The 27,362-nt window shown below is 39.9% G+C and overlaps 1 protein-coding gene across 1 annotated transcript in view; it reads right to left on the minus strand.

The window, feature by feature from the left end:
• LOC139711374 (lipoyl synthase, mitochondrial-like) overlaps positions 1-27,362 on the minus strand; it is a 171,341-nt gene that overhangs the window by 26,601 nt on the left and 117,378 nt on the right. Inside the window, exon 6 of the mRNA XM_071623262.1 lies at positions 20,789-20,934. Within this exon, the coding sequence (XP_071479363.1) occupies positions 20,789-20,934 (146 nt within the window). The remainder of the gene's footprint in view (positions 1-20,788; positions 20,935-27,362) is intronic.

The raw sequence follows: 27,362 nt of genomic DNA on the forward strand, positions 1-27,362 counted from the left end.
AATTTCAGCTAAAAACTCCCTAAAAAGGGCATTTCAGCCCCATCGAATCAGTTCTAGTAGTGGAACATCTAAGCCTAATCTATTCCTAATTGCTGTTTGGCTTACCAATTCTATGAATTATTCCGAAAAATTAATATTTTTTGTTTTTCTTGCAGAGCCACGGGTCCTGCAGCTGCCTTCCAAAACACAGCGCCATTCAAATCAACTGCTGCTCTGGGGCCTGCTTCACAAAGGTCACACTTAGTAAGTCAGACTTAGCGCTAGTCAATCTTAGTCTAAATGCGACTTTTTAAGTCTGTTTCACAAAGCCAATCTCAGGCTAAGACTGACCTATTTGATTTCAATAGTAATGTACGAGCCAAAAATATGCAAATTAGCCATATGTTGTCTGCTGATGACTTTTGAGTAATTTCTGGAAAGGAAAGTTGCTTTGATTTTCTGCAGCTACGATTCATATGGCATTACTGTAATCATTTGTTATTCAAAGTGCTTATTTACTGACTCATAATATTTTTCTTTTGTACATGAATAGCCGCTCGTTTGATGATTATTTTGATATAAGAGATGTTTTGTGCATGAGGCCTCTTTAATCCAGTCCCACATGTTTATATTGGACTGTGTGAAAGTTAGGATGGATGCGGTTGCTCGTGCAGCAGCTGCACTGATCTCTCTGCATTCTGTACACACCAAAGAGTATAGAAGCTCATAAATTGCACAATGAACTGTGGACGTTGGTAGAAGAGGACTCTGGCTAGCCTCTTGTTGCACACGAAGAGAAGTTTTCTTTTCCAACTAGCTAGGGGTGGTCTAAACTACAGAAGTGAGTGTAGCTTAGTCTGTTAGTCATTAGGTAGGTCCTTGAAATTATGTAATTTGAGCAAAAGAGATGATTCATCTAAAGGAATGAATATTATGATTATTATGAACTCTGGTGCACTTGTATTGTAGAGTCTGCTCATTACTACATTAGACAATGTATACATAATCCTATAAACTCTATAGTATGACAAGTATCATGGCTATGCCTAGTGTAACCGTTATAGAGTCTGTGCACTGTGTTATCAATCAAGATAAGGGGCGCAGTGCCACATCTTAATGATTTTGAAGAAAACTAAGTACATGATTGCCCTATCAAAGACTGCATGTAGTTAGAACCATACTTTTAAATCATGGCTAATGGCTGCCAATTGGTCAAATTTCAAAGTCCAATTGCTGGGCCCCTGAGTTGAATTGAGAAGTAAATATCTATGAATTTATGCATTTTGGAATGTGTTTGGGAACTGCATCAATCAAGATTAGGCATAGAAACTACTAGACCTCTAACGTTTTCTGTGTAATGTTCCTGTACTGTAGCCTTTGATGCGAGGTAGAGTTGACTTGTCTATTCGCTATGTATCCTCTGACACAAAATGCTGGGGGGGGGGGGGGGGGGGGTTGTTTTGTTTTTTGCTTCCAGGAAAAAAAATAGAGCATTCATTAAGATGTAACTGGTACTGTAGAAATGGAAACTTGGCTAATTTCATTGGCAGTCATGTGTAGAGGTAAACCAATTAATCTGCCTCTTGTCCGGTAGCTATAAATATTTATATATATATATTTTTCAATAGTGATTACATTGATGTTTATTATAGAAATAGGTGATATTATGCCATCAGTTATATAAGTGTCTTTTGAAGTTTTAACTTGTTGATCTAGGGAGTATATAGATAGAAATGTAATTAGTAATTTGTAATTTGATGATTGAACTATGTTCATATTATTTTTCTATTGTTTATCATGAATAGTGATAATTATTTTAGTAATAATTTTTTTGTATATTTTAAGCTTTCCAATGTTTAAGTTTAAGTTAATATTTTCAGTTTTAGTTCAGTGTATTTTGTAGGAGATTCAATTTTCTTGTTGTTTTATATGAATTAATAATCATGATTGTATCTTTTATCTTCATAAACATGTGCAATTCAGCCACTGGCTGCAATACATGACTGAATAAAACCTTTATTGAATTGAATTGAATTGAATTGAAATATATATATATACATATATATATATATAGTGAAAACTTTGAGCACAGAAAATGGGTTTCCATCAGTTTTGTTTTCTTTTCTCATTTTCTTTGATCAAAGTTTTCACTATTTATCATTTGTTTCTGGTCAGTTTTCCCTTTCTTTGTTTCAATATATATATATATATATATATATATATATATTTTTTTTTTTTTATATGCTTAAATAATAACTCAGCACGCAAAACCGCCTCCACTGGTAACGGGCTTCCTGTAAGCTGTCTCGCTCCTTACCAACATTCCTTCCTTACTTTTTCAATTCAACTTTAGGTTTAGTGTTTTTTCTTTATCTAACAAAGAATTTTTATGATGTATACAACATACATCCGTTTATTTATATTATAAAGCATGGATGAATATTTGAAATAAATAATCTTGGTTTAAGTTATACAACATTATACAAAATAATATATATGCATTAAACAAAGATTAAATGATTGAGTACAATGTACGGTGTCCAGGTTAACGCTGCAGTCTTCCTAGTTCTATCTTCCTCGCTAGGCTAGTTATACGTGGGTAGGTAGGGTAAAGGCGCCCACCCCCAGGAAAGGCCAAGACTTCACCGGTGTTAACGGGAGGGTTTTCACCCTCTTGTTGACGGGAAAGGCGTAACCCTGTACTGCGGTACAGGAGTAGGCAGGTTAACTCTTCATTCTTCTATTCCTTTCACTCTCTTGTTTGATTTGCCTATTCTTTTCTGTCCGGGCTCTAACTCGTTTCTGTTCAGTTTTATTGGATAAGTACTTTGAATGTCGCGTTCAATGATATCAAGTAGGAAATAAATTAAAATACGCTGAATAGAGATGCACAAATTTCTACGTAATGAATGCAATCTATTGTGACATCTTAACATAGATTTCCTAAATCAAAAATAAATGCTGGTTAGCAGGCACCCTGCATTGCTTATGCTCATGACGTCACACACATAATAAGTTGCTCCTCATCTCGTACGGTATGTAATACGTAGTACAAACTTTGTACTTAGCAATAATTTCAAGTCTGGTAGTACAAGGCATACATCTGTCTACTGATATTATTAAACATTTTGTACGAAATACAAGCTGTGAGGTGTAATACAAAATCGAATGTATTGTACTGTACAAGTATAAAATCACTGAGTAAAGTTTATATGGTGCCAAATGAAAATTTTATTCTTTTGACTTTTATCTTCCTCTCTATTATTTGTTATCTGTCTGCTTGGTTAATTATCTGCTTGGTTAATTATGGGCGGATGAGCTGCCAGGCAGCCAACGGCCATGGTGAAAGAGACCAAGTTGGACTCAATGACCAATAGTTGTTAGACTCTTCAGGGCGCGCCACTCCATATTCTGTGGACAACGGTCGAAGGTTACAGCTATAATTCATATATAAGGGGAGGCAGGCCTCTTCAGCCCAGTTAAGCAACCTGCATACGAGAAGGACACTCCGATGTAAAACCTATGACTCAAGGACCTCGCTGCTACGTCCTAGCTTGCTTGGCTACAGCACACGAACCTTGGGTGTAAAGAGTGGGGTCAGTACTGCACACACTGCACTCCACTTAAAAGCTCCTTTGCGCAGGCCCGAGGACATGTCCACGTCCTCCTCCCCCTTAAAGCCCCTGCAGCCATGGGAAAGGGGCGAAAACGGCAGGTGAAAGATGTCACTGGCAGCCGCAGCTCCAATCCTACATGCAGGCGGTTCAGGATATTGGTCGCTTAATGCTGACCTGGAGACGACAGCATCATTCGGCAGCACCTTGAACGACCAAGCAGCCCTTTATAGGGAGAGCACTGCTTGCTCCGCATGGAGAGGGGCCTAGAAAAGGTGGCCTAACCAAAGCTCGTCTCCTCTGACCTAGTTGGCTAACCGCGGCCAACGGGCATCTTCCAAGCGGTCAAACAAAACAGAACAAAAGGGTCACACCTCCTTCAAAAGGTGTACACAAACTGAAGTTAGCATGTTGGAACGTCAGAACAATGTTGGACACGGACGGCCACAGACCTGAACAGCGGTCCGCCCTCATTGCTCATGAGCTCTCCAGACTTGACATAGACATAGCTGCTCTCAGCGAAGTCCGCCTTGCAGATGAAGGTAATCTCAAAGAACATGATGCGGGCTACACACTCTACTGGTCTGGGAAGCCTCGGTGTGAACGAAGTCTATCAGGAGTTGGTTTTATGGTCAAGAATTCCATCGCCTCCAGGCTCGAATACCTTCCAACAGGCCACTCTGACCGGATTATGTCCATGCGTCTCTCCCTTTGCAACGGTCAATATATCACTCTGTTCAGTGTCTATGCCCCAACCCTTCAGGCGGAACCAGCCGAAAAGGATAAGTTCTACACTGATTTGAGCATCTTCTCCCAACAAGTTCGGGAAGATGACAAGGTTATCATCCTTGGTGACTTCAACGCCCGCATTGGGAAAGACTCAGAAACCTGGTCAGGAATCCTTGGTAAACATGGCATCTTAAAGTGCAACGACAACGGACGACTCCTGCTGGAGTTCTGCACAGAACAACAACTAGTCATCACAAACACCCTTTTCCAGCAGAGGGACAGTTTAAAGACTACCTGGATGCACCCCCGGTCCAAGCACTGGCATCTACTGGACTACATTCTGGTTCGCAGGAGAGACCAACGTGACGTGTTTCACACCAGAGTTATGCCCAGTGCTGAATGCCACACTGATCATCGGCTTGTTCGCTGCAAGTTAAACCTTCATTTCAAGCCTAAGCTGAAATACAGAGGGGCCCACCAGAAGAAATTCAATGTTGGTTACCTGCAGTCAGCTGAAGTGAGATGTAATTTTCAGACGAATCTCCAAACAAGGCTTGAAGATGAAAACCAATTCAAGGACATTTTTTTTTACATCCTAGTGCTGAGGTGCACAGTGTTGTGCCTCTACTAGAGGGGACGGTATGACAACTCACACCATTGCTCAGCTAGACTTGAGATAAGTGGGATTCGAACCCGCACCGGAACACAAGTCTTTAGACTGCGAGTCATACGCTACCGACTGAGCCACCTCGTCACCTTTCATGGTCAATTATACAACTTTCTAGCTGGCAAGCGATATTATTCTCCTCCTGTTCAAATTGGTATATGCCTTCTCTCCCTTGACAAGACAGGGTTTGCATCTTCAGTGAATGAAGCAATGGTTGAAGCTTAGATTCCAGGGAATCAAGCTCCTCAATCCAGGTCAGACCAGCATTCTAGGGGCAGTTAACTACATGCGATCATTAGAGTCCTTTAATGGCAGTATGTTATCAGAGTAGGTGAAAACAATTCAGCTGAAGGTTTTTTCATATCTTTTTTATTCTTTTTTATCAAACGAAACCGTTTCTCTACTGAAGGCGAAAATGACTAGGGAAACTGAACACCTATTGATGTTGTATGGGATACTGATCCTAAAGAAAATAATCTTAACATTTTTGCGCAGCAACAATGTGCAACCCTCTGACAAGAGATGGTGATGGCACCACTCAAACCTGAAAAATAAGATTGACAAATAAAGAACTGCCCTCATTTATCAGCGCACAGATCTCCAAGAATAAACGGGACGGAAAACTCATCCTAAGCACCTGATTCGAGACGGCAATATCCAACAGGGATTGTGATCTCAGAACCCTTCAGATTTCCAACAACTTAGATGCGATCTATGCAAAGATATCCTTTCATAGGATGACATAATGTTGCAGAACATTTTCTGAAAACAGTATACAATCGCATGGATGAGCATAACATCACATTTTCTGTATTCTGCATTTTTTAAAATCCCTTTGATCTGAGGGAGTTACGGGTGGGTCCTGGTATTGGAAAGATAAAGGCCTTTTCAGCTCATTCCTGTACAGCATACCTCTCTTCCAGAGCCCAACAGGCACTGACAGGGCATGACATTACTTCAGACTTGCTTTGATGTGGCATGCAAAATGCCTAAAGGGGCGATCACACATCGCTGGTTTAGATGGCGGTTCATGGCGGTTCGGCAATTCGTCGTGCTCCGTCAAAGACCGTGTTTACACCGTACACAAACCCTGATCATCCGTCACTCATCTGTCATAAACCCCGAGAACCCAGAAAAATTAAACATGTTTAATTTTTTGTGGCGGTCTTGGCGGTTTGAAATGGACCGTGTTCAAATCGCCGTTCATCATGTAAAGAACGGCATCCTCCGTGTTTGCACCCCAAGATCCGTGATAATACCGTGTTAACACCGCCATAATTTTCATGCAAAAACAAATGATGAAATTAAAAGAGAATGCCTCCGGCGACACTTCGTGGCGGAGCAATAAAAAGTGGAGAAAAATCAAAGCTGAACCCATAATACAAGATTGGGTTAATATACTGAATGCTAAAGTTTCCTTACTTTTTTTAACACATAGAGTATCAAAGAAAGTTTAATGTTCAAAAATTTGTTAGGTATGTTGAATAGTATATCAGTTGCATTAAAAGGTGTGTTCATAATTTTGTTAAAGATTAACAGCTTTTAAGATGGCCAGCTACGTGAACCTGAAAAATTATACACAGAAGACTCATGTAGAATGTTGGGTTCTGCTTTCGTGATTATGTATGCCTTTTTGTAAGACTGCGTGTTGATACAGATATGTTGAAACTTAAGAAAATAGAGGGAAAAGCAATGTTGGAACTTGAAAAAAACCCACCATTATTATGTTACGTGAACCCGTAAATAAAGAGGAAAACTATGTACATATACTGTATTCTTCTTTGATAATGTATTACGTACTTATGTCTTTTATTGACTGTTGTTAGAGATATTATTATTATATCGTCATTATTATTACCGTTCTTACATAGCGCATAATACCTTTGGCAAGGTCTCTATGCGCTTTATATAGAGGGGGGACAAAAAGATAAACAGGAAAAGGTAATTACAGAAACAATAAAATGCTGCATAAATCATCGTCTACAATCACTATGCCATATAATAGTTTGTTGAAATGGAGGGTATCACATACAGATTCCGCTGACCACCTAAGAACTCTCATAGGCTCATATTTTACAAGGAGCTCTGAAGAGTAAGAAGGTGCAATTTTGTGAAAACATGGATAAACAAGCAATAAGATCTTAAATTCAATACGCGAAATATGTGAAAACATAATTAAGAAAGAGAAAAAAGACATGTTGAAACAAGCAAGTAACGAACAGCACCCCCTGAAACTACGTTTGCCATATAGTAGTTTGTTGAAATGGAGGGTATCACATACAGATTCCGCTGACCACTTCAGAACTCTCATAGGCTCATATTTTACAAGGAGCTCTGAAGGGTAAGAAGGTGCAATTATGTGAAAACATGGATAAACAAGCAATAAGATCTTAAATTCAATACGCGAAATATGTGAAAACATAATTAAGAAAGAGAAAAAAGACATGTTGAAACAAGCAAGTACTTGTACATCACTTGATAAATAAACCTGTGAATGAACAGGAAACTTTGTAAGCTATATGTTGGACTCTGCTTTAACATGTATGTCTTCTTAATGACAGTTAATACAGATATTTCAAAAGTTAAAAGAGAGAGAGAAAAAAAAACATGTTGAAACTTGAAGATAATTGCTTATTGCATCACTTATGTCAATCTGCAAATACACAGGGGTTACGTTTCGCAATTTCTTTTAAATTGTATTTACCTAACAAAGCAATAAGCTCCTTGTTGTAACCCATTGAAGACGAGTGAAAGGGCTCTGATTGCAGCCAATTACACGGGCTTGGTATGGATTCCTTCACCTTTCGGAGAGATCCGTGTTACTACCGCGCCAATCCGCGTTTGCTACGTGTTCAAAATGTGTTGAGAACGTAGTCACATCGCGTTAAGTGCTTTCCACCATTGTTGGAACACGGTTCACAACCGCCGTGAACCGCCATCTAAACCGGCGATGTATGATCGCCCCTTAAGTAATATGGGTCACCAAACCAGAGCTCACTGACACATTAACTACTCAGATTTCATCCTGTACCCGAGCTCGACGGTATCGAGTTCGTTCACATGCAACAGGTAGAACAGTTTAATTATCGTGCTAATGTCAGGCATGAGACAGAGAAAAGTTGAAAAAAGAGGAGAGAGTTTGCGAGGGAGCGCAGCGACCAAGGTGCGAGGGAGCGTAGCGACCGAGCGGGGGGAGGGTGTGGGAGGGTGGTGTCCCCCCTCCCACGGTGAGGACTTTGTGAAATTCAAGGTATGAAAAAACTCATTTTAATGCATTTTACAACTGAAATTTACTATTGTTATGAGGTACATTTTACAGAGAAACATTGTGATAATTGAACTCATGAATGACATTTGCAAAATCTAAAGGAAGGAATAGTATAGCAAGCAAATGAAGTATTGTTGGATGAAGTCCAGAATGTAAAGCGAATCCTTGCGGCGGATGATGTATCACAAGTTCCAGGTCCCGAGGAAGTCGATTGACTTGCTGGCCTAACGTGGTTAGAAGATGAAACTGGTTCTGGGAGATCAACTTCATATTCCAACCACTGCCACTTGAACTTACTGTATTGGAGACATCTGTGTCAATATCCGCTACACGAGGGTCATCCTTATCGAGGGTCTTCATTTTCTCGTTGAAGAAAGAAATATTCTCACCGGTCCACAAAATCAGAAAGATCCGTCTGTCCGGAGGACTCTTTTATATTTTGCCATAACGCTGTCCTCCGTATACGGAGGAGATCCGTGAAGCCAGACGCAGTCTTCGCGGAACATTCCCCGACGGACAGATACAGACCGATCTTTCGGTCAACGCATCGCGCTGAATGCTGCGGCAGCATGCATGCCGAAGCTCCTTGATAGTAATGATACACGTAATACGCAGTTACAGCCTCACACACGTGTGCATCAACACACCACACTGCAAGCTACAGTATAGTACATGTAGCTACGTTTTGTACAAGTTGATCGACACGCACGTTTCACATCCATTTCACGCATGAAACATGCAACATCGCACAGCTGCCCCCTGACAAATGCACTCATCACCATTCACACACGGCGAGATATGGTGGCTGCAAAAAAAAAAAAGAAAGAAAAAGAGGAAAATCACGGAAACTTTCCCGCCTGTGTATTTTCTCCCCAGAATTTCAAAATCCGCGGAAATATGTTGCAGACAACTTTAGTCCCCACATTATGGCCACAGTGATGGAGACTTCGCGAAGACATCTCCGAGACAAGCTGGAAGCCGGAAATAGTCTCTGCAAAAATCGAAAATGTTCGATTCTCCTGCGGCTCCTGGAGATTGGCTCGTCTCCAGGAGATGTGCGTGGTGGAGATGTTGCGGAGACTAGAGTTGCAACCTGTAGTCTTCAGACCAACGAGATACCAACTTATAAAGTCTTGTGATATCATACCCATTCGCGTCCAAGCACTTTGGATCGAAACTTAATAGACCCTAGATGGTGTCATGAAAGTTGTACTATAGCATATCTAATCTATACCCCGTTTATGGTGTCACTGTGGCACCTGTGAAATATGCTTGTTCCCTACATGGCGTCACCAGGACCGTCATATTCTCTAAACGGCATATTTAGCTGCGGTGGTACATAAAATTTCCTATAAGGACTTTAGAATCAAACTTTCTTACACAAGTTCGAAAATAGCAAATTGATGCTAACCTGATATACTAAAAACTCTCTTAAACATGACAGAATTATTATTTTTTTCATCCAGATTAGGAGTGATCTTCATAATTATTATTCTATTGAATTTAAATCTGGATTATGAAAATCTATTGTAATTGAGGATCCCTGAACTGCAACAGAAAAATAAAAACACTTCTCTTATTTAGGACGCTGGTAATATAGAGAATAGCCCCCCCCCCCCCCCCCCACACACTGCCAAACTATTAATGTATTAGGTAGCAATAAGATTCTATTTCTCGTATAAGTATGTTTTTTATCGCATTCCTTGCAGATGAAAATGAAAATAGTAATCCAATAATCAAATCTTGAAAACTCTTTGAAAGGGCATTACCCGTAATTCCAACTAGCTCTTTTGGCTGTCATTAAAGCGAATGCAAACATATCGAATTCCGCAAATATGACCATTTGGTGAGGACCTTTCCTCTTAGCGCCTGTAAAAATGAAAAAAAAAATGGAATGACTGTGACATGAACTATGATATTTCATAGCTTTGGACAGAACCTCACTTAAAAGCTTGTGTAGCCATATAATAACAGGCCATAATTGAAATGATGCAGAAAAAAAATTACCATAAGTAATCATTAAAGTGAAATTGAAGGGTGACCAAGTCTTCAAATTTAATTAGGTGATCCGAGTATCCTTCGGATCACCTTCTGTATCTGTACTGATTCTTTGTTGGTGGTTCTTCTTCATCTTCTTCTTCTTTATTTCTGGACAAAAGTTGTGTATCTACTTACTCAGAAAGTACTCAGAGTATCAACTTCAAACTCATACCATATATGTATCATGTCCCAAAGACGACAAATCTAATGTATCATTGTGATCAGTCGACCGTGACGTCACTATGACGTCATTATATGAAAACACATTCTCAATCATATCTCATTAATGGAATGGAGTTTTTAAATGAAATTTACGTCACATATATTTCAAGTTATGCGCATTCTACTCATATTCTCAAAATTCACATTTTCTCTTGAAACGTGCGCGTACATGCGCGTTGAAATATTTGTATGCTCAAATCGAGCTCAAATTTTTTTTGCACACGTTTCAGACCATTTGGAGCCTTTTTTGAAAAATTGAAAAAATTGGACGGACGCGTACGCGCGCACGCATATACGCACGCACAGCTCATAGGCAATAGAAATTTCCCGTTTTTTCACTTTCATCAGATGTCTGAAATGTCAAGGAATATTTCTACAAAGTTTCAAGTCAATCCGACTCAATATGACGTCATACGGGCCCGTCAAAGTTGAAATTCCGTGCGCGCGTCAATAGCGATATACAGTGCAACTATGCAAAAAAAACCGCCAATTTTAAATCCGATTTTACTCGTCAGGATGGACGGTTACCCCCATTTTCTTTACATATTTTGAAAGCTGATGAGTTGTACATGTCATTTCATGGGTTGGTGATACTGAAAAAATGATTAAAAGATATCAAATTTCTTAATAAAGTAAAAAAAAGTAAATTTTCAAAATGACGTCATCAAATTTCAAGTTCAATCGAGCATATCTCACTAATCCTTTCCCGATTTCCCCCCAGATTTCAGTATGTTGTAGCTTATCTAATGTTCTTTCAAACGTAAAATTACAAAATTTTGATTGGATGACGGTATCACCTCGTAAAAATGGATTGAAAGTAATCTTGTCAAATTTGACCAGTTTACGTGTTATCTCTATGGGAGTGCAGCTTTTCTGGAAATGAAAATTGACATGACTATCTTTATCGAGTACTACCTCACTTATGCTTCGGTGAATTTCTCCCAGATTTTAATATGTTGTAGCTGAGACTTTGGGCTATCGTAAGTGTGCCCTTCGTTTTTTCATACGATATCGGCATCACGTCAAAAAACTAGGTTGAAATTAAAGCTTATCTTCGATGTATTGAGATAGTTCTTTCTTTCTGCAACTTTCTTTGCAATAACTCAAGGAAAACATACCCTACCACCATCATATTTTGCACATATTTAGTTCATGTCACGTACATTATTTCATAAAATAACAACTACCTGATCGGACACCATCTTGGGTATGTAAATTAGGGTCAAAGGTCATAAATGTTTCATCCTGTATCTTGGTGAATACATGTCCTATCTTTCCCATATTTTGCACATGGAAAGACCATTTTGCAAGGATCATTTCACAAAATAATCACTTTTTGCTCAGATGCCACCTTGTCTGTGCAAAGTGGGGTCAAATGTCATATGTACTTCTTTGTGTATCTTCGTTATGACGTGTTATCTGTATGGGAGGGAATTTTTCTAGATGTGAAAATTGACATGATTGTCTTTATCGAGCACTAGCTCACTTACCCTTCGGTGAATTTCTCCCAGATTTTAATATGTTGTAGCTGAGACTTTGCGCTATCATAAGTGTGCCCTTTCAGTAAGTCCGCAGCGCGAGCGAAAACGCACGTATTTATTCAAGTCGTATGCACGGCTGAGCAGTGCTTGCATACGTAATGAGCAGATACATGGTCATGAATAAATCCGTGTAGAACGAGTATTTCTTGTCAGTTTTCGACACTTTTAATATCGACTGAAAGAGAAAACATTAGCAAATATGCTCATGATCAAAATTAAACGAAAAGAAGAATATAAAATATCAAAATCTCTCTCGAAGTTCGGTATTGTATTCAAAAATATTCCTTCACGTTTGACGCCCAAAAATTAACCTGAAATCTTTCATGCCCCTCTAAAATATGGTGAAGACTATGTCCGCTAAAGTATATAGTATCACAATAAGGGCAGGTTTCTCATCTTCATTTCAATACGGGTCAGGAACTAGCAAAATTCAGAGGCATGTCTAGCGTTGAGTTTAAAAAGATTATCCTCGCGTTCGCACCGTAATTCCGGGTCTGTGATTGGTCGAAATCTCTCGCAAGACGCGGCGTGTCGCATTGCGTAGTATCCATTGGCTGCTGACTCAATGCTGTGAGTTCAAAAACTATGTATCAGATATAAGTGTCATTGATATGAGTAATAGCTGAATAGTGTACAATTGAGTTGGAGGTAATTTGAAAATGAAAGCCTATATTAGTTTCATGAAATCCATGATTTTTTTTCAAATGTTAGGTTCCAGATTGTGATCGAATTTTCACTCTCTGTACAAAACTTGAACTTTACACGCGAACCAATGATGTGTATGTGAGTGTGCACTTACAATGACCCTGAACAATGGACCTGGCTACCACCTGTTCCGAGCTCTGCTGCAAGGCACATGAATGCTTTATCACTTATTCATGTGGATTGCCCTGAGCACCGCTAGTCTGAATTCTTGACACAGGGTGAAATGCATGCACATGAAAGAACTAAGCACATGTTTCCATGTGCTTGCACACACCACATTTCAGAATGAACAAAGACTAGCTGCGATAGTGGAATTCCTCATGAAGCATTCCAATCCTGGTCATTGTCCACGACCATTGTCTGTGGGTATCAACAACTCTCCACGCATGTTCATTCACTATCCCACTTCCGGTAAGAAAACATAATTTGCCTTGTTTTCAACAGGAAAAGTCACAACCTTAAAAATGGTGCCCCTCTTCGTTTTTTAATTGATCATACTCGCTCACGTTTCACGATTGTGAAATCGAAGAAATTACGGAGATCTATTTTCAATACCAGTCAGGAACTAGCAAAACATCAAACTATGATCTAAAAGCTTCTTGAACACTGGCAAAATAATCGTTTACTTTGATGCTAAAATGGACTACTATATCGAGATCAAAAATAGGGAAATTAGGTATCAAATTAATGAGCATAATCAGCTCTATAACCTACCCAACCATCCTGGGTCAAACAATGCACTGCGAAAGCTATGAAAGCTGTTGTTGCGACCTCTGCAAACACTTTCGCAAAGTATCGCGAAATCTCATCAGTCTCAAGTGCACAAACTGCGCAAACGTGATTCTGAATAAAATTGTCGTTCGTGCCTCATTATCGCACGCGCTGCGGACTGACTGTTTTTTGTTCTTCATCCGGTGTCGGGATCACGTCAAAAAACTAGGTTGAAATTAAAGCTTATCTTCGAAGTATTGAGATGTTTCTTTCTTTCTGCAACTTTCTTTGCAATAACTCAAGAAAAACAGCCCCTATTACCCCCATATTTTGCACATGTTTGATTCATGTCACGAACATTATTTCATAAATAGCAACTACTTGATTGGACACCATCTTGGGTATGTAAATCAGGGTCAAAGGTCATAAATGTTTTATCCTGTATATTGCTGAATACATGTTCTATCTTTCCCATATTTTGCACACAGAAAGACCATGTTACAAGGATCATTTCACAAAATAACCACTGTTTGCTCAGATGCCATCTTGGCTGTGAAAAGTGGGGTCAATGGTCAAATATACTTCATTCTGTATCTTCGTTATAGTGTATACTGAATTTGGTACCAAAGATGGCATACCTGACTCCCTTTTCTAAATGAGAATCCAAACATCACACGGCCAATGTCCCCTAAACGGAGATGAAACATTTATGGTCATACCTATTGGGATCAGGACTCAAATCGTTGATTTCCAAATAGATCGGATCACCTAATTTGTCAGTGTTGACAAATTCCAAGTCTAGTTTGAGTAAAATCCGTAGAACCTTATCAGTCTCAGAAAGGGGTTCTTATTATCATTCATGAGTGTATACCTAGTGTTTGAAATCTTTAACACGAAAGCAGATATAGAGATGTTACTTGTGAGAAAGCACACCCCTCCCTCTCCCACAGCCCTCAGCAACTGCAATTCTATTAGCAAGGCTGGCATTCCTGCTATATTGACTATAGGCAAGCCATTCTTAAATCACCTATTGTGAATATAATGGTTTGACCCCAAATGACATTTAGGGTGACCTTATAAAGAAAAGTTGACATCAGACCATAAAAACAACTTCAGAATCGAATTCCTTGACCCAGAAAACCTCTAAAGCTGACTTTTCAAATTATTGTAACACTTTTAAAGGACAAGTTCACCTTCATAAACATAAGGATTGAGAAAATGTAGCAATATTAGTAGAACACATCATTGAAAGTTTGAGGAAAATTGGACAATCTGTTCAAAAGTTATGAATTTTTGAAGTTTTTGTGCAATAACCGCTGGATGAGAAGACTATTGCAGTGTACGATGTCACATGCGTACAACAATATAAGGAAAATATAAAGAGAATTTCACAAAATTTCATCTTTTGAAAAAAGTACACATTCCCTTGACTCGTTACCAACATATGTCATGGGTAATATTATTCCCCCTACCTTTAGAAAGAGGCAGGTCAAATGCTCTTTTATCATGCGAAAAAAAATGAAAATATGTTGAATTTTCTTTACATTTTCTTTATACTGTTGTACTCATATGACATCACAAGCTGTAGTAGTCTCCTCGTCCAGCAGTTCCAACACAAAAATGTTAAAAATTCATAACTTTTGCATCGATTGTCCAATTTTCCTCAAACTTTCACTGATGTGTTCTACTAATATTGCTGCATTTTTTCAATCCTTATGTTTATGAAGGTGAACTTGTCCTTTAAGGTTTTTAATTGTTATACTGGCCTTTAAACATAGGTGGTGGCCATATTGGATTTTGCAAATATGCCACCCAGGAGGGCGCCCTTCACAAGAAATATGCCTTTTTTCAGCCGTCGACAACTGCAATTCTATTACCAAGGCTGGCATTCCTGGAATATTGACCATGGGCAAGTCATTTTTAAATTACCTGTTATGAATACCATGATTTGACCCCTCAATGACATTTAGGTGACCTTATAAGGAAAAGTTGACTTCAGACCATAAAAACAAATTCAGATTCGAATTCCTTGACCCAGAAAACCTCTAAACCTGACTTTTTAAATGATTGTAACCCTTTTATGTTTTCAATTGCAAGTGACCTTTAAACCTACATGGCGGCCATATTGGATTTTGCCACTGTGGCCGCCCCAGAGGGCGCACTTCTTGGCGCCCATTAAAAATCGAAATAGTATGGTTTAGGCTACATGTGTGCCAAATTTGGTGCTTTTGGAAGAATTTGAACCAAAAAGTCACTTGCGCCCCCCACTAAAGAGACCCGTGGGTCTCATGCTCACCTGAGAATCGCAAGTTTACCTTCCATGCATTCTTGCAGACTCTTACCTGAGAACATTGGAAACTTGGGGCGGGGGGCAGCTTTGAGAGCTGGAGGCATGGTGTCCATTTGCATATTCCATCACACTGGTAAAAATACCTGCCAAGTACCTGGCATTCTACCTGCCAAGTTTGGTGAATATTCATAAAGGTATTTTCAAGAAGAATATGAACATGGTACAATTTAAGTCCCCATTTGGACCATCCCGCCCCACTCCCCTGGGTCCCAAGGGGGGGGGGGGACGGGGTGGGCACCTCTGATTCTGCCATGAACAATCTTGAAACAACAGTTATCAAACAACAGACTCATCGTATTAACTTAGTTCAATCACTTCTGGTTCTAGATAAAATCTTTCAAGATTCCGGGGGGGGGGGGGGGGGGGGGGGGGGGGGAGGATGGGTTGGGCCCCTAGGTGGGGCATGGTGCCCATTTGAAGGAATTGAGATTCTATCCCCCTATGAATGCTACAGTCTGCCAAGTTTGGTAAAAATTCATAATGGGGTTTTCAAGAAGAAGATGAAAGTGTAGAATTTAGGCCCCCTCCCCACCCCTCGCCGGGGTCCCAAAGGGGGGGGGGGGGGCCACCCCTGATTCCACCATGAACAAACTTGAAACTACATTCATCAATGTACTACCTCATATCATTAACTTAACTCTATCACTACTGGTTCTATAGAGAAGATTTTTAAGGTTCCTTAATTTTTTTTTTTTTTGGGGGGGGGGGGGGGTTGGCCCCCCTGGGGGTCCCCCAGATGGGGCATGGTACCCATTTGAACAAATTGAGATCCTATCCCCCTAGGGGTGCTACCTGCCAAGTTTGGTGAAAATCGGTCATGGGGTTCTCAAGAAGAAGATGAAAATGTAAAAAGTTTACGCACGATGCGACGGCGCACGCCGGACGCGGAGCGATAGCAATTATAGCTCACTTGTGTTTTCGGTTCAGGTGAGCTAACGAGGGTAATCAAGTGGACTTTGCTTTCTTTGTCAGTGCAATGCACTCCTGTTAAAACAAACACAGTTACAACAGAATTCTTGAGGTGTGAATTTTTCTTCAATTTGTCTGCCTCTACAAACAAAATTTGTAAGATCGCAACTGCTGACCTATAATCTAACAGACATGTTGGTAAAAAGGAACCATGAAACTCGAACCTGTCGTCTACATCTTCTGGGCAGGTTTGAGTCCCATGATTCCTTTTTATCAACATGTTTCTTAAATTACAGCTCAGCAGTTGCCAACTTACAAATTTACAACTGAATTTCATTTGTAGAGGGAGACACCCCTCTGATTAATATTCTCTTGCTTTCAACAGAATTCTTGGTATATGAAGCAAAAAATTCAAGCCCCCAAATTATCCAATCCATACATCTCTGACTAATATGCTGTTCCATTATAATAGATTTCAATAATATAATGAAAGAATCGGGAGAGCACTGTATCCATTTTCAATGTGTTTGTACATATCAGCACTACTGTGCATTACTGTATATGCTGTTATTTTCGCGAATGAGGAGGTCATAGAGCGTGTTTCTACTGAGAGCACCTCGTATTTTGTCTCCCGCATCACCTTGTATTTTACGACCACTCGAGCTGTTTCTACTGAGCGATAAAATATGCGGTGATGCGAGGTGACGTGCAAAGTGCGGTGAATCCGGAAGTCGCGTATTTTCAGGTCACAGATCAAGTCACGCTGCCTCTGAACTGCCATTTTGTGGTAGGCACTGAATTTCGTTTACCGTAAAACCTCATGTATACGGCGCACTCATGTATACGGTGCATCCCCACTTTCGCCGTCACGAGGAAAAAAAAAAAAGCTGTTATTTTTGCGTAGAGGTCTTTTCGCGATCCCCCCACCCTACGATCATGATACTAAACTGCATCACGAAATTTGCGAAAACTAAACCTCGCTAAAATAAATTTTACAGTGACATGATGCAACACGGAGGTACATGTACGTAATAGGCGAGTTAAGTGCCCATTGAGGGTGTGCGTGAGCTACCACAGCTCAGCTATTGTACTACAGCTTACAGCGTACCAGACTTGCCTTGTTCGGTATTTCTAAAGATGATAGAGCGCCGCGCCATTACGGCATACCGGACTTGCTTTGTTCGGTATTCTACAGATAATACAGTGCCGCGCCTCTGGTGCGGCGCTCTATCATCTTTGGTGTTACTGCTGTAGTGATCCTATCGACGATGATCCACACACAATGCACAACACACGCAATAGCAAACATGTAATAGCAAGCATGCACACCAGTGGCGCGGCGAGTCTAGCGACGTTGGATTTCATGGCTCCAAATCCGTGAGTTGGAGACTGCAAGCTCTTCTCTGTGTGCAAATACTCCTTGATAATGACAGCAATTAAATAATTTTAACATATTTTAATAAATTATAGGTCTGTAACGGAAATTTCAAATCAATATCGTTCACATTTCAGAGACATGTTCTACACTCAGTCACACGTAGGCAGCATTGGTACAGTGTACAATGGTACTATACAAACAGTGCATTGGCTCCCCTGCAGCAGGGTTTCTACGTGTTCTGTATGGCAGACCACAATCTTGCATTCGTGTATACGGCGCACCCCCAACTTTTGACATTTTTTTGTACGAAAAAAAGTGCGCCTTATACACGAGTTTTTACGGTAGTCTTTCCATTCAAAATGCCCCTCACCAACATTTCCTGCCACTTGGTTATTAGGAATCATTGCAGGTCTCAAGGGGTCCAGTTAATGCTCTCTAGGGGCTCTGACATACTAATGTTAGTATTCCAGCGAAAACGAATTAGGGAATCTACAACTTCGAGATGATACGATTATGGGACAATGAACGCAGTGTAAAAATCAGAGTATAGGCCTATAGCCTATACTCTGATTTTTAGGCTGTTGGGCCGCAAACAATAGACGATGAATGCACGCAATTCACATGTACCACCTCATGTATTGTAGGAGTCCATTGGTACAAGGCATGATGTGTGCGAAACTATGGTCGCTGTGTACACAAGTGTCGGAGTGTGCGATAAACCGATTTGAAAAGCGCGGGGGAAAACTCCCAATGATTCGAGACTTCCGGTACACTGCGAATTTTGCTACCCAGTGTGTTTCTACTAAGAATCGTCCCTCACATCACCGCGCATCGACCACCTCAAAAGGTGGACGACGGAGCACCTCGCATCACCGCGCATCGGCCACTACCCGATCTGTTTCTACTGAGGAAAAATTTGAGGTGTCACCGCGAATCACCTCGCATCGCCTTGCATCACCTCAAATTTTCATTGCTCAGTAGAACACGCTCATAGACATTTTTGCGAGATGTTGTTTTCGCGAACTGACGCCGACGCTAATGCAAATGCGCTATTACCCTAGCGCATGGAGACATTTTCGCGTGTTGTTAAATTCGCGATCCAACTGAGACTCGCGATATTCGCGAAAATTAAACCCTCACGAAAATAACAGCTTATACAGTACTTGATGGAGTATGATTATTTATTCATTGTTTCTTTACTGCATTAACTAAGATTGTCCAGAGGACCAAGAACACAAGACATTCAACTCAATTTGATTACATTTTATTCCCATTAGAAAAAAAGGTAGTACGTGTATATGATCATGTATGTTTCTTGAAGAGAATCACAGAGATAAAAACTTCTTGAATGCAGTTTACCATACCTGCAGTGACATATTTTAAAGTTGTTTTACAGTGACGCAAAGAGTAGAGTTTCACATAAATCTCTCATGTTAACATAAAATTAGCAGCAATTACTACAAACAGCCCCTAAATGATACCTTTATAAATTGGTTTTGCATAAAGATTCATGAATGTGATTTATGTAGTTACCAAGTGAACTCATTTCTTGAATTCAATAAGCTACACTGTACATACCCATATGTACAAGTATGTAGTCCCAAATACTGACATAAAGTGATCTCACTAATGAGATCACATCTATTTCAAGACTCCTACTATGAATATTAAATGAAGGCTCAATCCTTCAAAACAAGTGTCCCACTGCTAAGCTACCCCCCCCCCAAAAAAAAAAAAAAAAAAAAAATATATATATATACAGTCCAACCTCTCCTATCCAGACATGTCTGGACTGGCAGCTGCCTATCCATGGTAGCTATACACTGTATAAGTAATACGCACACTGTACATGTACATGTACAATATACAATGTAACCTACAGAAAGTAGCATACACTGAAACTCTTTCTGCGCTATCAGCGCAAAATTAATTTGTTGTCAAATTTACCTGCTTAGATATTGAGGAGTGCATCAAGCAGGTCTTGGAAGGAAACAGAATGAGTCAGCAAAACTAAATGTAAAAATTCAATAATCATGGCTCGGCACTGAAAAATTGCACAAAGTGGTGCACTGCGGTCCAGCAATGCTCGCATTACAACAAATAGTGAGCATTAATGTTTTTCATTGCCCAACCAATGAACTTGAACCAGTGCAAAGTCTAGTCATCTTGACAGCTGTGCATGACATGGCCTACATGTGGCAATGGGAATGAGAGGAGCACATACATCGTAGACTGTATAGTATATCAATTTTGCGTGAACATGTCACATTCTCATCAGCTGGTCTAGCTGATGTCTTCAAAATTCTTTGATACATGTAATTTGCTCAATGAACGATTGCCTGCACTGTGCCCTGATTTAATGCAAAATTTTCTGTCCATGTTCTTGTGGTGAGCTGGGGGTAGAGAATGTCTGAGTGCATTGTTATTTAGATGAAAATTAGATGTGAATGTATGTTAAGTCTGTTGGGAATAATGTGTAATTCATGTGAGTTTGTCAAGGAATTTTGTTTGAGTTTGCAATCCTCCTTTTCCCCATAATTATCAGATTGAAAAAAAAAAAAACTCATGCCAAGATTGCATCCGGATGATAAAAAGGTCCGGATAATGGGAGGCCAGATAGGAGAGGTTGCACTGTATATATAGCGAGAGGGAGAGAGATAAGAAAAATGAAATACCTCTGAGAGTCTGGAAGACCTCTTCATCAGATTCTCCAAGGCCAAGCATGATTGAAGACTTGGTAAAGGCTTCAGGGTTTACCTGTCTTGCATGCTCCAACACTGACAGTGTCTGTTTGTAATTGGCCCTTGGATCTCGCACAAACCTAGATGTGATGGGGAAGATATGTGAATCAGTGGAAAGAAGGATTACATAGAGGTGCAAGACTATTGCCTCCATGAGCCTTGAGGCTGATGAATAAAGTGTACACTGTAAGATGCTTAGGCCAAGTAAAAAAAGATAGTAGTTTCTCGTCCGGGTTTTTTGAGCAAGGCGATGAGGGAGGTCCTTACTATTTGATATCTTACTATTTTTTCGAGGATTGTCAAAATGAAAGTAATATGTGTTTCTCGTCCGGTAATTCTGAGAAAGGTAACGAGAGAGGGCTTTACTATTTTCTATATCCAATTTATGAAATGAAATATCACTCTGGTAGCTGTGTTATGAGAGACATGGGGGGCATTTCATGAAGCATTTTTGTCCGACAACTTGTCGGACAATTTGCTCTCAGCCAATCAGATGCAAGGATTTCAGTAGCTTTTAACATTTTGTCAGACGAAATATCTGACAAAACGCTTCATGAAATGCCCCCCAGAATTTCATGAAGGAACTTGTCGGATAAAATATCTGGCAAGTCAGTTATATCCGACAAGTTCAGAGAAATCAGCCAATCAGACTAAAGAATTTCTCAAAACTTGTCGGATATAACGGACTTGTCAGATATTTTATCCGACAAGTTCCTTCATGAAATGCCCCCCTGGGGGCATTTCATGAAGCATTTTGGTCGGATATTTTTCTGACAAACTGTTACAAGCTATTGAAATCCTAGCATCTGATTGGCTGAGAGCCCAATTTGTCCGACAACTTGACAAAATGCTTCACAAAATGCTTCATGAAATTCCCCCCAGGTCCCAAGTGTATGTCTTGCCTGCACTCTGTGCATTTTCAAACAAACAGATTATGTACCATACTTGAAATGAAACTTCATGCATGCAGAAATACATTTGCTTTTTCTTTCCACTACAGATGTCAAGGAAAAATGACCATCTTAATACTGGTATTTAGTGTTGTAATGGCATTTCTGATACCAGTGTACTTGCAATTCTGATGTATTGTGCTATTTACAAACAGGTATAAAACATGTCTTTCAACAAAGAATGTACGACTGAGATAAATTCCATGATATTCAAAACACTGCTTTATTCATCATTGGTGTTTTTGTGTCCACACAGCTGGTATGTATCTGCATTTCTTCACAGTACAATTGTAGCACATTTAACTGGAAACTGTTGTGCAATTGCAGATGGATGTCAAAATGATACTGATATGGCATTATAGCACTAAACATTTAAAGATGTTTCTTCATGTTCTAAAAAGACATTTGAAAATCACTCATCATTATGTGATTTTGGATGATGAATGATTGTATACCACACTACAGATGATACGACTCACGGCCGTGTCCGTGAATTTACATCTGTAAAGAAAAGTATCCCGCAGAAATATGAGACAAACCAGAATCCGTGGAAAAGTTATTTATTTTGTAGATACACCCATTTGATAATTCTACATTTGCTGGAAAAAAAAAAGCGCATTCATTTTCTCTTCAAAATAGAACAATAAATCGCCGTCAGCGATGCAACGTTACAGAGCAGAGTGTACGGGCTTCTACACATTCGAATGTGTTCATGCATTGGTGCAGACAGCTGACAGACCAGGGGATGGTACCGGTGACCGACCCTGGACAGCTACAGACACGCACACTTTGCCAATACGGTGCGGCACGGCCACTGCACCGGCACCGTATCTTCCGACACTGCACACACATGCACATACAATTGTAGTCACAATGACATGAAAACGTATACAAACTCGATCGCTACAATCCTCACACGCACTTGTACAGTACAATTCATCCGCTTGAAATATGAGAAACGGGGAAAAATACGAACAATGCGCGAAATATGCGTGGAATATCAGCGATTGATCGCAAAAAATATTGCCACTATCGCGTTCACGACGTACCGAGTGCACTGTACATCACAGCTAGCCGAGGCCCGCGCCCGCACCCATCCAACTACAGTTCGACTGCTTTGTGGGTCATTCCTTCTTGCCGAGCTCGCAGTGAGAAATGCATGCGTTTCACATACCAGAAGCTACAGCTGCTGTACTACAGCTAAGTAGAGGACGCAAGGCGTATAAACTAGAAATGAGACATCACGATTGGTAGGTTAATTGTCGATTTTCTTTTCGGCGGCCGAAAAAATAGTAAATATCAAAAAAGTCGATGCGGCAACTGAAAATCGACGCGGGCGGGGAGCGGGCTGGGACGAGAATTATGAATTTCTTGGTATTTTCAGCGCCATTTTGAAAATAGTAAATAGTAAAAAAATTGATGCGGCGGCCAAAATCGATGCGCGCGAGGACGAGAAACTGGTTTCTTTTTTTACTTGGCCTTAACTGAATCTACATTATAAAGCCCAATCGGTCATGTACAGTATGCGGTAATGAAAACATTCGACAAAAATAGCAAATTTCTGTTAAAGGGGAAGTCCAAACGATTATCAGCCGTTTCCCGTGTAAAGAACAATATTTCATGAACCTATTACCTTTTTCCCGACGAGAAAAGACCATCAGATACATTTACTATGATTTTTTTAAAAGATAAGGTAATTCTTCGTGTTCGAATCCGTCTCGAGCAGCCCTTCGTACTATCTGTCCCAGGATGCATTGCGCGTGATGTATCAGGCTCATTTTCCACTGAGAGCACCGCGAGCGCAGCCCAGCTACGCATCGATCTCCCATCGCACTGCTGACTGCGGTGCGGTATCTGCATGCCTGCCTAGGTCTGCCTAGTCGGTGCTACCGCAGGAATCCGTACACCGTTTAGGAGTGCTGTTGCCAAATACTGTATTCCTTTATTCAAATGATCTTCGGTATATACATATATATATAAAATCCGTCAAAGATTAATGTAAAATAGGCGCAATGTTATAGCATTTTCATTTTATTGAAACATTATATGTATTGTAATATTGGCGTACTTATTAGTGTCCATCCCATCACTTACAATTCATTGGCTATTGTTGCCATCAGAGTGATCAGGCATATATTTACGTCTGCTGCTGCCAAATGCTATCACAATCCGTGATCGCTTTTTCGACTTCTGAGTGTGAACAATCTGAAATCAGTCTGTCAATTTCAGAATTATTGCCTCTCTTGTTGTCCGAGACTGTCTAGTTTGTCTGACGGTGGTAAATTACGACCGTATAACTTTGAACAGCGGAAGAAACGCCAGCGCCAGCTTCATCATACTAGTAGTACCGCTGCCGGTAACTGTGACCAGCAGCCCCATACGCATAGCGTAATGGGGCTGCGCACTGTCGCATTCAGGATCATGATAAGGTAGTATCGCGGATAAATATCAGCTTAAAATCGAAAAATTTCTTCAATTTGAAGACTTACCGGTAAAGTTGAAGTATTGACAACAGGCTTCGGGCAACGTTTGATTCTGCCAATAGTCCCTTTCTGTTCGAATTGATGACTTAATGTGACTCGGTCGAGAGGAACCTGGGACAGCTACACTGAATTGACGGCCAGCACAGGCGCACACATCACATGCGCACAAATTTCAAATCCATTGACCGGATAAGATCCTCTCGACTGTGAAATTTATTCAAAATCGTCCGGACTTCTCTTTTAATGGAAAAAACACGCCGATGACATTTCCTTAAAAGAGTTGCTATACGACACATTTCCGTTGAATTCGTTATAAGCGTCAGCCACTGATTAGCAAATTCCTTAAGTTTGTTGAAAGCATTCATGCATGACACTAATTCTGTTGAAACTGTTGAAAATTCCCAATGCTTTGCAAAATGTAATCTTGAATGCAGATCAAATATGTTGAAACTGCCAAAAGCTGTAGAAAATGAAAAACAAAAATGTTAAAGGGACTGTACAATACTGGTTGAGGTGAAGATTCAGGTTTATAACATTTTTGGTGAGATTATGAGACACCTCTTATGAAATATGAAAGAGCATGTAATTTCTAGAAGGATTCTATGTATACTTGACGAAAATTGGCCTTGAAATGGCTGAGATGTCCAAAAAAGCGATCCTAATGAAATTGACAGGAGACAACTTTTATTAGGATCTCTTTGTTTTTCCTTGTTTTTACATATATATCTCAGTCATTTCAAAACCGATTTTCATCAAATAAACTTTTGATTCCCCTTACAATTGTCTGCTCTTTAACATTTCATAGAGTGGTGTCTAAATATTTCGCAAAACGTTACAAGCCAAATCCTCACCTCAACCAGTACTGTACAGTCCCTTTAAATGTGTTGTGATTTCTAACAATTTTTTTTTTTTTTATCCGAGAGAAAAATTCTGTTGAAGTTAGTTAAAACTATCGGCGAGGAATTCTACATTAGTTAAAATGCGTCAAATCTGTTCTAACAGAGCAATGCATGCTTTTACTGTACAGTAGTTTCAGAATATTGACACAAAGAAGTCCATTCTGATGTAACCATAAACATACATAAACAATACTAAATCTTATTCTATACATACCTCCATATGAATTTACTAGCGAGCAAACAAAAGAAGCAGAAGAAGTATTGTCTTGATTGCTATAACCCTTTCCTGTAGGGCTGAAGTGTAGCATTCAACAGTACATCACAATTCAGAGTTCAGACTGAGGGTGTAAGCTGAGTCCACAATATTTCTGTATCATTTCTAGTGAAAAAATGCTGTTACCATGGCAATGCATTGTTCAACAATGACGAAAGATTAAGTTTACACATCTATGTACTATAGTGGTCACATGTGCCAAATTTCAAGCCAAATGCTCAGACTGAGAAAGATATCTGAATCCATAGTATTTTTGTATGATTTTAATTCAGAATATGCTGTTACCATGGCAATGCATTGTTCAACAATGAAGAAAGATTAAATTTGCACATCTACGTACCATAGTGGTCACATGTGCCAAATTTCAAGCCATATGCTCAAAGACTGTGGGAGTTAGCTGAATCCACAATATTTTTGTATTCTTTTTAGTGAAAAAATGCTGTTACCATAGAAACGCATTGTTCAACATCGACAGAAGATGTGTTCTGCACATCAACATACTGTAGTGGTCACATGTGCCAAAATTCAAGTCAAATACTAAAAAACTCAGGGAACTAGGTCAATCCACATATTTTTGTATGATTGATATAAAAACACTGCTGTTGCCATGGCAACAGATATATTCACAAACAAAATAGGCATCCTGCACAACTAAACATTGAACGTATACACCAAATTTCAATTGAATTGCTACAAAAATGAGAGTAGTTCGATCCACAACATTTCATATGATTTTCTAAAAATTTGCCATTGCCATGGTAACAAAAAAGGTGTTTTGCACATCTACCTTTGATGGTGGTCACACAAGCGAAATGTGGGGTCAATTGCTCAAAAAATGAGAGCAGTAAAGAAATGAATCTGAAGATTTGTAAAGAAGTTCCGATGCGGTACTAACGGTACTGTAACTCCGTCGTTTGGATGTTCCATAACGCTTTCCAGACAATAATGTGGTCGTATTCTCCAGAGAAATGAATTTGTAGCAAAAATAAAGAAGTCCTAGTGCCGTAAACTCCGTAGTTTTGCTTTGTTCAGCTGACTCGATCGACTCACCATACTCTCTCAGCGCTGTAGCTATAGTGAGAGCGCAGTATGATTCATGCACCGCACATAGTACATCGCATAGAAACACCACACACTGTTCGATCGCTATCATCGCACGTGTTGCATGTCCCAGCTAGCAGCAGCAACATCGCGCTAGTTTTGCATGACAGTCGTTTTGTGATATTCTCATGCCCAAGTATGCGCGAGAGCGCAGCATGATCCATGCACCGCACATATAGTACATCGCCTAGAAACACCACATGTTGTTCGATCGTGATCGCACGTGCTGGTATAACGCTTTCCAGACAATAATGTGGTCGTATTCTAGAAAAAAAAAGGAATTTGTAGCAAAAATAAAGAAGTCCTAGTGTCGTAAAATCCATAGTTTTGCTTCGTTCAGCTGACTCAATCGACTCACCACACCGTCTCAGCGCTGTAGCTATAGTGAGAGCGCAGTATGATTCATGCACCGCACATAGTACATCGCATAGAAACACCACACACTGTTCGATCGCTATCATCGCACGTGTTGCATGTCCCAGCTAGCAGCAGCAACATCGCGCTAGTTTTGCATGACAGTCGTTTTGTGATATTCTCATGCCCAAGTATATGCGAAACATACTGCGGAAATCGTGAAAGTGAATGTCCCGTAAGTTTAGATGATCATATTTTTTCGTTTTTCTTTCTTTCTTTCTTTGTTTCTTTCTCGTGCTTTCCGGCTTTCCCACACAGACGGAAATGATATCACGAAGCCAGAAATTGGACACCAAAATATGAAAAAGCCGGAATTCCGGCTATTGCCGGAAAACTGGCATCCCTGATAGTGAAAGGAAAATGAAATTGAATGAGTATCTTCATGGC

This window comes from Diadema antillarum, unplaced genomic scaffold (assembly GCF_040938485.1).
Source record: "Diadema antillarum isolate AM-2024a unplaced genomic scaffold, OU_Dant_1.0 seq00001650_RagTag, whole genome shotgun sequence".
NCBI lineage: Eukaryota > Metazoa > Echinodermata > Echinoidea > Diadematoida > Diadematidae > Diadema > Diadema antillarum.